This window comes from Euleptes europaea, chromosome 10 (assembly GCF_029931775.1).
Source record: "Euleptes europaea isolate rEulEur1 chromosome 10, rEulEur1.hap1, whole genome shotgun sequence".
Classification (NCBI taxonomy): Eukaryota; Metazoa; Chordata; class Lepidosauria; order Squamata; family Sphaerodactylidae; genus Euleptes; species Euleptes europaea.
The window spans coordinates 79,359,494-79,375,825 of record NC_079321.1 but is presented as its reverse complement, the minus strand read 5'-3'; the positions used below and the strand labels follow the sequence as shown (position 1 = coordinate 79,375,825).

Here is a 16,332-nt window from a genome sequence, read left to right as displayed (position 1 = left end):
TCTGGGGGCTGCCTTCATATCTGGGTCACTTTGCATGATGTCCATACAAATGAGCTTCCAAACTGAGAAAAAAGGCTTAAATGCAAAAGAAATAAGGCACAGAAAACATTTCTTTTGGTGGCAAATGACATCGTGTGAACAGTCCTTTATTGTGGTCATCAAAAATTTGATTCCAAGTGATTGTCAGGCTGCTATCTCGGTTTCGTTATTGCCTCTGTCTCTGTGCTGTATTGTCTGCCCCCCAAGGTCGCATACCTAGGCCTGGGAACTCAGCTCCTGGGAAACTGTATTCATGCGTGTAATCTCCCGCCTTTCCTGCCTTATAATATCTCCCAGCTAGTGAGCCTCTCATAGCTGTCATTTTATTCGTTTGCACTGTATGCCTATTTGATCAGTAAAAGCCATCTGTTTGGACTCTATATGACTTTGTGGTGATTTCTGGTTCTGTGGGCCAAGGGCTGACATTATGACAGCTATCTCTCATCTTCACCGTTCTCCTAGCCAGGCTGGAGCCCAGGGGGGTTCGCCTGCCACTTGGATGGGAGCTGTGCAGCTCTCCAGGTGATCTACTACCCTGGAGCCCTTCTCAGAGGACCCTACTCTGTTACAAGACTTAATCGCTGAACTTTTCCGGACGACCCGAGAGGTTTGCCGCTTGAGGGGACTGGTACAGGCGCAGTGGCAATCTCTTACAGGACGTCTCTGGATGTTAACATCGGAGGATACTGATGCTCGTTTAGATCTTCAGGACTTGGATCAATTACTGGACGATGCCCGATTGGCGACTGAGGATTTACAAATATTAACTGGACTTTTGGATAATCTTATTTCTCGACAAACTCTTTCTACCATGGCGGGAGCCCCGCCGGAGGGTTTTTCCCTGATCCCGGATGCGGCCAGCTGCCAGGCTGAGGCCAAGCGAGTCGCTATTAGCACCGCTCTTCTCCTTGTGGAATGTACAAAGGACACCCCGGTAGCCACCTTGGCTCAAGTTTTGACCCCGACGTTTGGAGCCGAGGCATCCGCACTGGCGGTTCGAGTACAACCTCTGCTGGGCGGGGAACCTGACCCCATACTCTTGCTCCTCGAGACAGAACTTTTGCCGCGCATTACGGCAGAGACTGCCCTAAGACTTGAGAACGCCAAAGTTCTTGCGGATCAGCAAGCCGCCGAAGCGGCTAGGGTCGCAAGAGAGAGAGAGGCGGCGGAAGCAGCCAGGGCGGCTGCAGCAAGGATTAGGAATCAGGCGAACGTGGACACGCGCCCCAAGGACTATGTACTGGGACTATCAGGTCTAACTTTTCCCCCGGCGTTTGTCCCGTCGCGTGCGACCCAACGCGCACGCCGTTTGGCTGACCGACGTCGAGACTCAGATGAGTCTGAAGACGAGGATTTATATGGGGATAGCTCTCAATGGGCCACGAGCTTCCGAACCAGTAAGCCTCATCTTACTGGTGGCCCAAGTGAGGAGGTTCATCTTTTACGAGCCCAGAATCGGGAGCTCTCCGACCGTGTTGATCAACTCCAGGAAGTAATGGAACTTATGCTTCAAGAGAACAGGCAATTACAACAAACCCTGATAGCTCAGAGACAGCCCGTTCCGATACCGGGTCAGGGGGTACCCGTACAACCACCCGCTAATGTGCCTGCTCCACCCTTACCTCCTGGAGCTCCTGTTGCTCCTCCGCCCGGACCACCCGTGCAACCACCTGCTAATGTGCCTGCTCCACCCTTGCCTCCTGGAGCTCCTGTTGCTCCTCCGCCCGGACCACCCGTGCAACCGGGTCAACCCGCGCCCGGCCCTTGGAAGCAACTCAAATTGAGGACTACGTATGACGGATCTCTTGAGACTTTGCCTTGTTTCTTGCATCAAGTGGACAGTTATATGCGAGAACAAGGTCAACTTTTCCCCACGGAAGATAGCCGGGTGCGGTACGTAGCTTCCCTCCTGACAGGCAAAGCGGCTGACTGGATGGTCCTCCAGTTTGACACCCGCTCTCGTGCGATTCGTTCCCTCAACAACTTCATGACTGCCCTGAGAAGGAGGTTTGAGGACCCCTTCCTGGGGGAAAGAGCCAAAACGGAACTCTTACAATTAAAACAAGGCTCTGCTACAGTTCGGGAATTTGCCGATGAATTTCAGCGACTGGCAAGTAAAATTGTAGGTTGGCCCGAGACCACCCTAATCCATCATTTCAGGGAAGCCTTGCATCCTGACATTCTGAACTGGTCTTACATGCGGGGCGATCCCGATACCCTCGAAGGCTGGATCCTATTAGCCGAGGAAGTGGAAAGCCGCCGCCGCTTTATTTCTCTCGTCCGTCAAAAGCACAAGGAGAAGGGCACCCAAAAGCCTCAACCCAAGGCACCACTGCTCGTCCCACGAAATCCCCCACGTCCGCTCCAGGAACGTGAAGCCCGATTTCAGAGGGGTGCCTGTCTTACATGCGGAGAAATGGGCCACTTTGCAGCCGTTTGCCCACACCGCCAGGAATTATTTCGTCCCAGCACGACAACCCGCGCCCGAGGTCGTCCACCACGCAGAGGCACCGCGGCCACCCGCAGCGCAGCTCCGGGAAGGCCCACACCCTCTGCACTCCATGCCGGGGACCCAGCCTCCCTGCCTGCTTCCAACGACCCCGCCGGGTCTCGGATTACAAGTGCCCCATTGGGGGACAGCTTTCCCTCTTCGGATGAGGAAAACCCTTGGATTTCTCCAGCCTTAAACCTGGAATCTCCCCTCGACTTGTCAAAAAACGGCTCCGGTCTGTGGTGAATGGAGCATCTCCACAGACCTCTCAGGATCTTCCTATCAAACCAAATGCTCCTACCAAAATCAAAGAAGTGGACTCCACCGTCTACGTGGATGCAGTTTTACAACAACTTAACGGAGGTCCACAAATCCCCGTCAAAGCACTAATTGACTCCGGTTGCTGTCGCACTCTCATAAGCGAAGCCACGTTTGCTGCCCTCAGAGCCGACTCAGAGGCTTTACCCGCCCCCGTCCAATTTGCTCAAATGGACGGGAGCCAATTCCAGGGGGGTCCAGTTGATCACCGCACCATAGGGGTGGCAATGGGAATTGGTTCCCACTGGGAACAAATAGACTTCACTATAGCCCCTATCCGATTTGAAGTGGTCTTGGGAATTAACTGGATTAAAGGACATAGTCCCAGTATTGATTGGGAAACAAACACTATCTCTTTCGCTAGTCCCACCTGCGACCAGCATCGGCAAAACTTTGCTCTGCCATTTCCGCCCGTTCCAGCATTAACCTCTACTGCCCCAGTACCACCGGCTCTACCCGCTGTATACCGGGACTTTGAAGATGTCTTCGACCTTAGGGAATGTGATGCCTTACCCCCCCACCGGGCCTCAGACTGTGCGATTGAAGTAGTAAAGGACTGCACATTAACCAAAAGTAAGATTTACCCTATGAGCGCTTCCGAGCGCACTGTCCTCCGGGACTTTTTGGACAAAAACCTCGCCAGAGGGTTCATTCGCCCTTCGAATGCCCCAAACTCGGCCCCCGCGTTTTTCGTCCGGAAAAAAGAGGGCGACCTTCGCCTGTGCATTGACTTCAGAAAGCTCAATGCGGTTACCCAGACCAACGCCTATCCTATCCCATTAATATCGGATATTTTGGGACAATTACAGGAAGGCCGTGTGTTCTCTAAATTAGACTTGGTGGAAGCCTACTACCGAGTCCGTATCCGCGAAGGAGATGAACACCTCACTGCCTTCTCTAGCTGTTTCGGAATGTATGAATTCCTTGTAATGCCATTCGGATTAAAAGGGGCCCCGGGGGTCTTCATGCAACTCATCAATGAAATCCTACATGACCTTCTATATCGTGGGGTGGTGGTCTACTTAGATGACATTCTCATTTATTCGAAAACTGTGGACGAGCATGTGACTCTGGTCAGGGAAGTTCTACAACGCCTGCGTAACCATCAACTGTTCGCTAAACTAGCTAAGTGTGAATTTCACCAAAGCAAACTCACGTTTTTGGGATACATCATCTCCCACCAAGGTCTTCGCATGGACCCCGCCAAAGTCCAAGCCGTCCTCGATTGGACTCCCCCCACCAACCGTAAGCAAGTACAGCAATTTCTGGGATTTGCAAACTTCTATCGGGGATTCATCCCTAACTTCGCCCAAGTGGCTCTACCCATTACGGACCTGCTGAAAACTAAGGGAAAAGTAAGCTCGGCTGCCTTGCCCTCCGCAAAAATCCTATGGACTGAGCAATGCCAAGCCGCCTTTCTGGCCCTCAAACGCCTCTTCACTTCGGAGCCGGTGCTACGGCACCCAGACCCAAATCGAATGTTCATTGTGCAAGTCGATGCTTCCGATGTAGCCATGGGAGGGGCTCTCCTCCAGCAAGGACCGGACGGTCTTCTTCACCCTTGCGCTTACTTTTCAAAAAAATTTGCGCACGCTCAATTAAACTGGCCCATCTGGGAGAAAGAGGCCTCTGCAGTTCATCATGCACTGACTTTATGGCGGCAATTCTTGGAAGGGTCTAAAGTACCCTTTGAAGTTTGGACCGATCACAAAAATCTAGCTGCCCTCACGGGGTCCCATAAGCTATCGGCGAAACAACAACGGTGGGCGGAGTTCTTTGCTCAGTTCCGTTTCACCCTGAAGCACGTCCCTGGGAAGCAGAACGTTCTCGCGGATGCCCTCTCCCGTTTACCACAATATCCGGTAAAACTCGAAAGACCCACCAACTCTCTGTTCACCCCTATGCAACGTGGGGCCCTACCTATGCTGGCTGTGCAAACCCGATCCCAGCATCAGCACACCTTCCCTAACTCGCAAGCTCCGCCAGCCCAACCGGCTGCCCAGCCGCCACCGCAACAGACCGGAGTTCCCGCCCCTCCTACCCCTCCGACCGCTCAGCCGCCTGCAGTCTGCGCGCCGCCGCACGTAAGCACTAGCCCTATAACTGTTTCTCAGATCTCCATGACCGACGGGGGGGCTCCCTCCAAAATCCCCATCTCCGAATCCTTTTTAACTGTCCTTCGGGACCAGTGCCTTTTAGAACGTTCCGCTCATACCCTACCTCCTGGTGTTTTGGAACAAGGGGGGTCCTGGTACAAAGACTCAAAATTGTATGTACCCAAAGCTCTCCGGAAGGACGTTTTACATTTAGCTCATGGAGCCAAAACAGCTGGGCACTTTGGGTTTCTGAAGACCCTTCACTTATTGCGCAGACAGTTCTGGTGGGGGGGAATGCGTTCCGACATTGACTCCTTCATCCGCAGCTGTCCCGTTTGTGCCGCTGCGAAACGATCGCAGGGCAAACCCCCGGGACTGCTACAACCTCTTGAAACGCCCAGCAGACCTTGGGAAGTGATTGCTATGGACTTCATGACTGATCTCCCTCTCAGTGGGGGTAAAACTGTGTTGTGGGTTGTTACTGATTTGTTTTCTAAGCAAATACATTTGATTCCATGCGCAGGGATCCCCTCTGCTCAGAAACTGGCCCGCCTCTTCGTGACGCATATCTTTCGTTTACATTCGTTTCCGCGTAAAATAATTTGTGACCGCGGAAGTGGTTTCGTTTCTAAGTTTTGGAAAGCTTTCCTCAAGTTGGTGGGGGTGGAACAGGGATTGTCTAGTGCATACCATCCTCAAACTGATGGTCAAACTGAACGTGTCAATGCTGTACTTGAATGTTATTTGCGTTGTTATGTTAACTACCACCAGGATAACTGGGTGGAACTGTTACCTTTAGCAGAATATGCCTACAATAATGCCATGCATCAATCCACAGGTTTTAGCCCGTTTTTTGCTGTGTATGGACAAGATTTCAGTCCCATCGCTCCTACAGATGATGTAGAGGGGGAGGGGAACCCCGACATTGCCTCCTGGGCACACGCCCTCCGTACCACTTGGCCCTGGCTCGTTAGCAACCTCGACCGGGCCAAACGTAAATACAAAGCGCAAGCTGACAAACATCGCTCCCCCGGGGGCGATCTGCAAGTGGGTGCTTTGGTTTACCTTTCCACCAAAAATCTCCGTTCCACCCAACCGTGCCATAAGCTCAGCGCCAAATTCATTGGCCCTTTCCCCATTACTCGGGTCATAAACCCTGTCACAGTGGAACTGGCTCTCCCCAAATCCTTGAGGCGTGTGCATCCTGTTTTCCACATAAGCCTCCTCAAACCCCATGTTGCTTCTCCACGGTGGCATCCGGACCCACCGCCTGCGCAACCCATCATGGTGGGGGGGGAAGAACACTTCGAAGTCTCCAAGATCCTTGACTCCCGTATTCACCATGGCAATCTGCAATATCTAGTTCGTTGGAAACATTTCCCCCCTGCCTATGACGAATGGGTGCGCGCACGGGATGTCTCCGCCCCCGACCTCGTTGACGCCTTTCACATTGCTTACCCGGACAGGCCAGCCCCCTTGCGAACTGGGAGGGGGCCTTGAGGGGAGCAGAATGTCAGGCTGCTATCTCGGTTTCGTTATTGCCTCTGTCTCTGTGCTGTATTGTCTGCCCCCCAAGGTCGCATACCTAGGCCTGGGAACTCAGCTCCTGGGAAACTGTATTCATGCGTGTAATCTCCCGCCTTTCCTGCCTTATAATATCTCCCAGCTAGTGAGCCTCTCATAGCTGTCATTTTATTCGTTTGCACTGTATGCCTATTTGATCAGTAAAAGCCATCTGTTTGGACTCTATATGACTTTGTGGTGATTTCTGGTTCTGTGGGCCAAGGGCTGACAGTGATGGTCATAGTACAGGGAAATGAAGCCTCTACTCAGGGCAACCTTCAGTTTCAGAGCAGGTTTTCAAGAGGGGGGGTGATATTGGAGCTGGCTGAAGTCTCAACCACGGAGGCTGTCTGAAGGAGATTGCGCATCTGCGCAGGTGAGGGAGTCTCCTTTGGAAGCCTGGTGGTCAGCAGCTGTTGAAGCTGGTGCTTTTAGTTGGAGGGTATATCACATCTTTTAAATGACTCTTTTGATATGCAGACTAATGTTCTGTTGGGTGATATACCGTTGGTCAGACAAAGTTGGCTTTGATTACACGACCCCGACCTCCGATTACACGGCCCCAACTATGGGGCCCTAACAAAACCAGTCAAAAAAAGAGAGAGAGAGAGAAAGGGGGGAGAAAGCACAGAGCTGTGCTTCTGAGCAAAGGCTTTTTCGGGTTTGGCTATTCGGCTTCGGGTAGACTGCCAGGTTTTGGCATTCAGTAAACGATTCTTCAAGCCCAAAAATTACAGAAACTGCTAATTTTGGGTTTATCTTCAATTTGGGTTTATCGATATGCACAACCCTATCTCAGTCTCTCACTCTCCCTTAATCTCTCTCCCCCATGCCTGTCACTTTCTCTCTCATGCTGTCCCCTATCACTCTTACTCTCTGCTTGGGAGGGTGCAACTACTTTGAAGATCTAGCTGCTATACCATACTGGCTTTCATAGGGTGGCTGCTGTTCAACTGTAGCAAGCAGCCAGGCCTAGTTGAGTCATGCAAGTCAGGTAGTATTCATTCACCCAAAGGTTGTTGCCAGGCCTAGGGTTGCCAACCTCCAGGTGGGACCTGGAGATCCCCTGGAATTACAACTGAACTCCAGACAATAGAGATCTGTCCACCTGGAGAAAATGGTTGCTTTGGAAAGTGGACTCTATGGCATTATACCCTGCTGAGGCCTCTCTCCTCCCCAAAACCTTCTATCCTCAGAGTTATGAGTTTACCCCAGAAGTGCTGCATTGACATGGCTGATTTAGCACTCAAACTCCCAACCCCCAAACCACAATCACCTCAGCACTGCCCCCTAAACCTCCCGCCAATGGAGGGGGGACCTGGCAACCCTATTTCCCAACCTGGAGCTGGCGACCCTAGGCCTGTTCCCAGTGAGTCCTCCCTCAAAGGCCAAAATAGACCTAGAAAGGACCCTGCCCCCTACCCTTGTTTTTTGCTGAGAGAAACTGAAGCCTGAAATGCTGTGGTTGCCTAGAAAAAGCCACTGAGGGAATCCATTGCCTAAAGCCAGAGGCACTCCTTTTATCATTTTCAGGTTTTTTAACCTCCCTTCCCATGTGTGCATGGTTTTTTTTTTTAGATCTCACATTTTTCTGCAAATCTGGGGCCCTTTTCAGGTTTGTAGAAAGATCTGTCTTGCCCATTCACAACTCCAGTAATCAGATTTAAGTATCCAAAGATTTGGCCAACTTCATTATTAGAATGTAAGACTTGTATTCTCACCCTGAGTGGGAGGGCATCTGGAGAGCAGAGGGTGATTCCCCTTCCTGTAGTCAGGGTAGGCCTCTTCCTGCCCAGAATCGCCCTCTCCAGTTTTCCTCCTGCCTCGCACAGGGGAAGGCAGCACCTGTGGTTGCTCCAGAGAAGCAACCCCATGTGGAGGCAGAGTCCTCAGCATTCTTACCCACCTCTGTTCTCCAAAGAAGAGACGTACCAGAGGGACCGCAGAGAGGCTTGGAACAGCAGGGAGCCCTACAACCTACGCCTCCCTGCCAACAAGACATGGCCACGGCTGAGACCAGAGCCAATGAGTTCCTCATCCCTGAGGACCACATGCTTGGGATTGTCCCCACAGCATGGACAGCAGCTGAGCAAGGCTCTCGGCACAAGAGAGATGACCGGCAGACGATCTCACAACCTTCCCACGCCTGCGAGTGCGGCGACATGGAGGGAGAAAAGCACAGATGGTGGCCAATAGTTCCTGCAGCCATGATGGCAGCACCATGGAAGAAGGCACGCAGCAGATGGCCTCTCACCCCTCCAGTGCCCGTGGCTGCAGCAACAAGGAGGAGAGGACTTCAGCAGCTGCAGGAACAAAGCGGCGGACAGCCACCCAGCTTCCCTGTGAGTGCAATGGTGCCACAGCGGAAGGGAGCACGCGGCAGATGGCAACTCACCCCTCCAGTGCCTGCGACAGTGGCTGCACAAAGGAGAAAGATCCCTGGGCCAGCAAGTGAAAGAAAAAGAAGCCGGAAACGTCTGCAAAAGCCGCAAAGAAGGCACAGCATGAGGAGGACTCCCCGGAAGGGGCCAGAGTGGCCCACTCAGCATGCAGGGACAAAGGACCCTGGGAGCCACCACCAGAACCAGCGGCCAGGCCAGACCACACTGGAACTTGATGAGCACAGCGCCACCAGTTTCGAGGGCATAGGGGGCCCGCAAAGTGAGGACTTGCTGGCACTGATGAGAAGGGCACTTAGGGAGGAGTTCCCTTTCCTTCAGGGGGGGAGGGCCCAGCACAAGCAGGAAGTGCCTTAAGCATTGGCCCATGTCTCCAGATATCTCCCAGGCCTATCACGACCCCCCCCTACAGCCCAGGCACCTCCCTACCCCACGATGGGTCAGACAGGGAGGAGGGAGAGTTGAGCTCAGATGAGGAAGACCTCCTTCCAGAAGAGCAACAAACCAGACTCTTCCCAGCAGATGAATACCAAAACCTCCTCACCAAGGCCATTATGGCACTTGATCTCTCTGAACCAGCCGAGCAGAGGGAGGAAGCCAAAGAGGGGTCTAGGCCCAAGGGGCCCAAATAATTCTTTCCATGCAAGCACAACCCATCCAAGGCCATGCCCTGTCCAGAATTCTTCAAAATCATTCTGGATAAGGAATGGGAAAAACCCCTGGCCAACAAACATTTTCCCAAGGGGGGCCCAGGAAGATGTACACCCTAGTTCCTCACACCATGCAGCTGCTCCTACCCCCACTAGTGGATGCATCCATCGCAGCACTACAGTCATCTGGACTGCTGTCCAAGGATGGCATGGGCATGCTCAAGGACCCCCAAGATAGGAAGTCTGACTTGGCAGTGAAAACAACTCATGAGGCCTAGCCATATCCTTTCAGGTTTCAGCCACGGCAACCCTAATTGCCAGGGCAACCATAGTCTAGACAAGGAAGCTGGCCACTCTCTTACCACTAGAGCACCACAGGGCAGCAGAGGGCCTCAGCAGAATCTCAAAGGCCGTTACCTTCCTGTCAGATGCCACACTGGACTCCATGTCCCTGAGGGCAAGGGCAATGGCTTCCAATGCAGTCTCCAGATGGGCATTGTGGCTTCAAGCATGGCAGCTGGACTATGGCTCCAAATCCATCCTCCTGGCATACCCATTCCAGGGCGGACACTTATTCGGGGACAAGCTAGAGTAAATCCTGGTGGAAACTTGAGAAAAGAAGAAAGCCATGTCATTCAGTCTCAGGAAGGACAACAGGTGCTCATCTTCATCATCATTTCCGTTCTTTTGATCCTTTCATGCCCTGCCACGCTCAGGTCATGAATCTCAATGCCAGCCCTGGCCCAGCAGATGGGGCACTTTCAGAGGAGGAAACCATTTCCACAAGCCTGGCCAGTACCAGAGACCCGACAAGCCCGACCGCTTCTCCAAACCCAAGTGGCAGTGATGCCAGCCTGGCCCAGGTAAGCAGGCAACTTCAACTCTTCTGCTTCCAGTGGGAAGAGGCCAATCTGGACCAATGGATCAGACAACTCATTCAAGTGGGCTACCAAATCGAGTTCCACCAGACCCCGCCAGACCGTTTTGTCCTGTCGCCCACCTTGAACCAACCACAAAAACAGGAAAGAACACTGAAAGCAATCCAGCATCTTCAAAGCATTGCTGACATTGAGCCAGTCCCTCCGGAATAGAGGTCCTCTGGAGTCTACTCCATCTTTTTCACTGTTCCCAAAAAGAATGGAGAGTGGTGCGCCGTCCTGGACCTCAAATTGGTCAACAAGTTTATCCAGACTAAATGCTTCCGCATGGAGACTCTGCGATCCATCGTGGAAGCCCTCTGGCCCGGGACCTTCATGTCATCAATCGACTTAACGGAAGCATACCTACACATCCCAATTCACACCTCACATAGAAGGTTCCTCCACTTTGCCCATGGGACACAACACTACCAGTTCAGGGTGCTCCCATTCAGTCTATCGTCATCCCCATGGGTCTTCTCCAAAGTCCTCAGCACCCTGGTTGCACTCCTCAGGAAGGAGGGCATCCACATTCATCCCTACCTGAACAACATTCTGGTTTGCACTCCCACCACACAAATGGCCATCAGCCACACGGCCAGAGTGATCAAAGTACTGGAGCAACATCAGTACCTCCTCAACTACACCAAGAGTACTCTCACTCTGACTCAGCGCATCCTCCATCTGGGCATGATCATCAACACCCGGAAGAACACCCTCCTCCTGCCCGAGGAAAAGATCACCAAAATCTCGCACCTTGCCAAGCAGGTGATCAGATCCAGGTCCACAGGTCTGTCCACCCTGGCACAGCTTCAAGGCATGATGATTGCATGCATAGGGGCGGTACCCTGGGCTCAACTCCATGCACGACCACTACAGTGGTTCCTCAAACCCTTTTAAAACTTGATTTTGCAAAAGAAGAACTTGTGCTTAACCATGCCAGACACTTCAACAGTCTCTAATGGTGGTCCAAGCCCTCAAACCTCAACAAAGGGCAACCCTACATCCACGACCACACCATACAGGTCTTCACAGATGCAAACTTGGGCGGATAGGGGGCCACCATCAGCCAACAATTGACCCGGGGTAAATGGACCACAACAGAACAACAGATGCACATCAACCGCTTGGAACTATGGGCTATATACATGGGCGCTCACAACCCTTCCTCTTGATCCGGATGGACAACATCATGGCCAAAGCACACATCAACAAGCAGGGTGGCTTGAGGTCCTTGACACTCCACAAGGAAGCAGAAGAGATCCTCTTCTGGGCAGAGAAACACCAAGGGGAGTGGGCCCTGAGCCAAGAAGCATTCAGGCAGGTCACCAAGCACTTTGGGACCCGATCATAGACCTCTTCACCTCCCCGGCCAATCATCAGATGCCCCTCTTCTTCACGAGGTTCGCCCACTACCAGGCAGAACAAATCGACCCCCTCATGTCACCGTGGCCGAGGAGACTGCTGTTCGCCTTTCCACCTCTCCCAATAATCCCCAAGCCCCTCAGGAAGATCCGTCAAGAGAGGGCCACGGTCATATTCATAGCACCGGACTGGCCCCATAGACTGTGGTATGTGACCCTCAGGGAGCTGTTGATCCAGGACCCATGGAGAATCCCCCTTTCATGGGACATGCTCCAATAGGGACCACTCTCACACCCAGACCCAGGTTGGCTGAACTTAACCGCTTGGCTCTTGAGAGGCGCAGGCTCCTAGATCTAGGATATGATCCATCCGTCATCAACACCATCCTGGAATGTCGCAGGCCATCCTCTCGATGCATCTACAACGCCACATGGAAGGCCTTTGAGCACTGATGCAGGCAAAAGCAGGCTGATCTGCTACACCCCACCATCTCTAAGTTCCTACTGTTCTTGCAAGATGGGATACATCAAAACCTCAAACCTGCAATGCTCCGCAGACATGTTGCAACCATCGCCTCGATCCACCCAGTCCTCGAGGGCCATCAGCTCACGAGGCAACCCCACGTCATCTCCTTCCTCAGGGGAGCCACACAGATGGGGCCTCTGGTGGTACACAGATTTCCCACATGGTGACTCCACATCATGCTGACAGCTCTGACCAGGCCCCCCTTGGAACCACTGAGGGAGACAACACTGAAATACCTGTGCATGAAAACAATCTTCCTCACAGCCGTCACCTCAGCGCGCAGGGTCTCAGAGCTCACAGCCCTATCTGCAAGAAAGAGCCTCTGCGTCTTTCACATGGACAAAATGGTCCTGCGACCAGATCCCACCTTTGTCCTTAAGGTTAACTCCACATTCCACAGGCAACAAGAGGTCCACCTTCCATCCTTCTGCCCCAGGCCTCAGCACCCTAGAGAGGAAGGGTGGCACACCCTAGACCTCAGGCACACCCTATGCATATACCTTGCTGCTCACAGCCCATTAGGAGGACAGACTCGCTGTTCATCTCCATCTCTGGCCCCAGCAAGGACAAGGGGCTATCCAGCATGGCTTATAGCTGCACTCTGCAAAGCTGCATTGAGGAAGCATACAGGGCCTGCAATGTCCCAGTTTCTGAGGGTATCACAGCACACTCTGTAAGGAGCATGGCCACATCAGCGGCGTCCGACAAGCAGGCATCGGTGGAGATCTGCAAAGTTGCCACGTGGTCCTCAGTGTCCACATTTGTCAGACACTACCATCTGAACACCTACTCCTCCACAGACGCAGCCTTCGGCCGCAGAGTGCTCCAGCACAGACGAAGAACAATCCCACCTGATGGATGCTGGAGCTCTTGGACCTCCCGTCTCTCCAGATGCCCTCCCCCTCAGAGTGAGAATGGACCCCTGAATACTTTCTGTGTGGGTTCCTTCTACTCTGAGGTAAGGAGGGCATCTGGTCCCCACCTGGAGTGAAGGATGAAGCATTAATGGATTGGGTAGGGGCCCCAACCCACAACAGTGTGCTTGCTCAAGGGGTATATTATCCCCAAGATCACATGCCAAGGCACTTGATGGCACTCAACTGTTGCACTGTTCTTGTTGCACTGTTCTTAAGTTAACAGGTTCTGACTTTATTAATTGTTGACTGTTGATATTATATAAAGTTGACACTTGTTCATCTTCATTCCTGTCATGATCCCTTATTTATGGGGCCCACGTGGACACTTAGCTCTGCCGAGTTTTTAACTATTCTGCCAGAGTCCTAGCTTTGAAAGTATTAAAACTGAAGAGAGAAGGCGATTCCGGGCAGGAACAGGAAGTGAAAGTTGATTCTGCCTACCCTAACTACAGGAAGGGGAATCACCCATCTCTCCAGATGCCCTCCTTACCTCAGAGTAGAAGGAACCATCACAGTAAGTATTCAGGGGTCTGTTCTCAAAAGTTTCTTGTAGCACCTTGGGATTTTTTAGAATTACCTGTAGAGACATGTATGATACCAGGACATGCCCCATTTTATGAATCAATGCTTAAAGGACAGAAATGATATTTTAACTCCTAATATTCTTTGGAGAATTAAGGTGATACTGAAATGGCCTGCTTAAGTCATTGACCAATTTAATAGTCCATAGTGCCACCAAGTGGTCTCGTGTTGAGTAACGTATTAAATCTTGAGTTTGTTTTTCTTTAATCAAGCAAAGCACCATGCAAATACTAAGTCCAACCAGCAATGTCACAGAATTATATATATATATATATTACAAAGAAAGCATAATCCTATGTATAAACAAAAAGGCATCACAGCCCTTTGCTTATCCAAAGAGTAATCCCTGTGTTTCCTGATTGAGGCATCAAAATACTCATTCTTGTAGAAAGAATAGTCTGCTGTGTCCTAAAACGTACTTAAAACTGGCACAGTTATCTGAAAATTATAGGATTTGCCTAAATCTTAACACAAGTGATGTTTATTTAAAAAAAAAAACAGTGTACTGTTCCAAAGCCCTCTGGCACCTACTAAAATGGTATGGCAAGTATTTTTGCCACACTATGTAAATGAGGCTATTCTTCTTCTTAAAGATGTCTTAAATATCCCTTTTCCTCTTTCCCCCCATAGATATGTACACTAGTGAAGTGTAATACCACAGACTTGAAATCATGTGGGCAGGGAGTAGATACTGCTCGTACCAAGTTTGACTATTTTTCTCTCAGTGGTACATTTAATACTAGTTACGTGTTTCCAGAAGTCTTGCTGACAGGAACGCAGCTGGCTCCAGGAGAATTTGAGGTAAAAAAGAACTAAAACTTCAAACTTCAGTGGAGGATTGTTATTAAATATACATATATGTACAAAAACAGAAATGTTCCTAAACTTTCAGTATCTGTGTCTTTGTACTTAGCTCTACGTGTCCTAAAAAGCATCCTGCTGTAGTGGGCGGGAAGGGATTTGGTCTCTGGTACCTTCTGTTGAGACAGTAGAGGTAGGTTGAGGGTGATGCACTTAACTGCCCTACATTTGAGAAATGGGTTGTCTGCCATACTTGCTAGCAATAGCAAACAAGCTGCAGTTCTGCTCACCACTAAAATAATCCTGTGTTTTGAATGTGACATCACTTTTGTTTCAAGCAAGTAAACTAGGCAGACTGTTGTTCCTGGCCAGTTCTTCCTCCTGGAAAAAAAGGGAGAGTTATGAATCTTATCTCCTTTTTTTGGTTTGTGGACTGTGTTGTAGAAGTTGGCTATGCATAGAAATGTAAATGGAACCTCTTGCATATTAGAGATAGTTGCATTGGCTGCATGGCAGGGACGGCAATAAGCAGCAGTTGCTTTCAAGCTACTGAACTTGCATGAACATATGAAACTTGTTTATATTCTGAGTCAGTCCATTGGCCCATCTAGCTTACTATCGCCTTCTCTGACTGGCAATAGGTTTCCAGGGTTGCAGGTAAAGAGAGGTTGTCTTTCCGTTCCTGTCCCTGAGAACTGCCAGGGATTACACCTCTGAGCATGGCCCTGTCCTGTGGCAATCCACAGGGATGATTTGTTGTCTTTCATACAAACATGTTTCCACGTGTACAATTTTCATCTAATTGTTCTGTTCCCTAGGTACTGACTGATGGACGTCTGATAAGCAATCATGGCCTGTCAAAGCCGGTCTTATCTGTGGCTCTTTTTGGGAGATGGTTTGAAAAGGACTCTCCACATCCACAGGCAGCCTCCCCATGAGATTGCCCTGCATTAACTTTACCCACCAGCATTCTGTAACATTCATCCAGTCACTGGTAGTATGTCTCTTGTTACTTAAGTTCTGAGAGGGTTGTATGCCAGAAGAAGTAATGATGAACAGTGTCTTTATTACATTGTAAGACAAACTAGGTTTGTTGTAGAAGCCCTTCTCAGTTATGAAATGTGAGTAGAATAATAGAATCATAAGAGTTGGAAGGGGCTATACAGGCCATCCTGCTCATGCAGGATCAGCCTAGAGCATCCCTGACAAGTGCTTGTCCAGTCTCTGCTTAAAGACTGCCAGTGAGGGGGAGCTCACCGCCTCCCTAGGTAGGGGATTCCACTGTTGAACAACTCTTACTGTAAAAAATTCTTTCCTAATATCCAGCTGGTACCTTTCCACCCACAATTTAAACCCATTATTGCAAGTCCTCTGCTGTCAAAAGGAACAGCTCCCTGCCTCCTCTTAAAGAGAGCAATAAAACACTGGCAACATTTCCAGGAAAAGATGGAAAGTTGACTTATTTTTGGCATCTTCTGGTATTATAAGAAATGCTATTGGAACATGAGTGGTGCCAGCTTGGATCTCCTTTCTCACTGGGCCATGTGGCTTTTCACACAACTGTAGTCTCCAGCATCATTCTCTTGGAGGTCTCAAGTGCTGCTGAGGGAAGTGAGTGGGTGGGAAAAAGTAGAACTTGTACATGTTCTTATGTGTGCATGCCACAGGA

The 16,332-nt window shown here is 50.8% G+C and overlaps 1 protein-coding gene across 1 annotated transcript in view; it reads left to right on the top strand.

The window, feature by feature from the left end:
* The window catches only part of VNN1 (vanin 1), a 43,727-nt gene extending 28,126 nt beyond the window's left edge, over nt 1-15,601 (top strand). Inside the window, exons 6-7 of the mRNA XM_056856489.1 lie at nt 14,493-14,663; nt 15,482-15,601. Of these exons, the coding sequence (XP_056712467.1) occupies nt 14,493-14,663; nt 15,482-15,601 (291 nt within the window). The remainder of the gene's footprint in view (nt 1-14,492; nt 14,664-15,481) is intronic.
* Nucleotides 15,602-16,332: the final 731 nt, after the last annotated feature.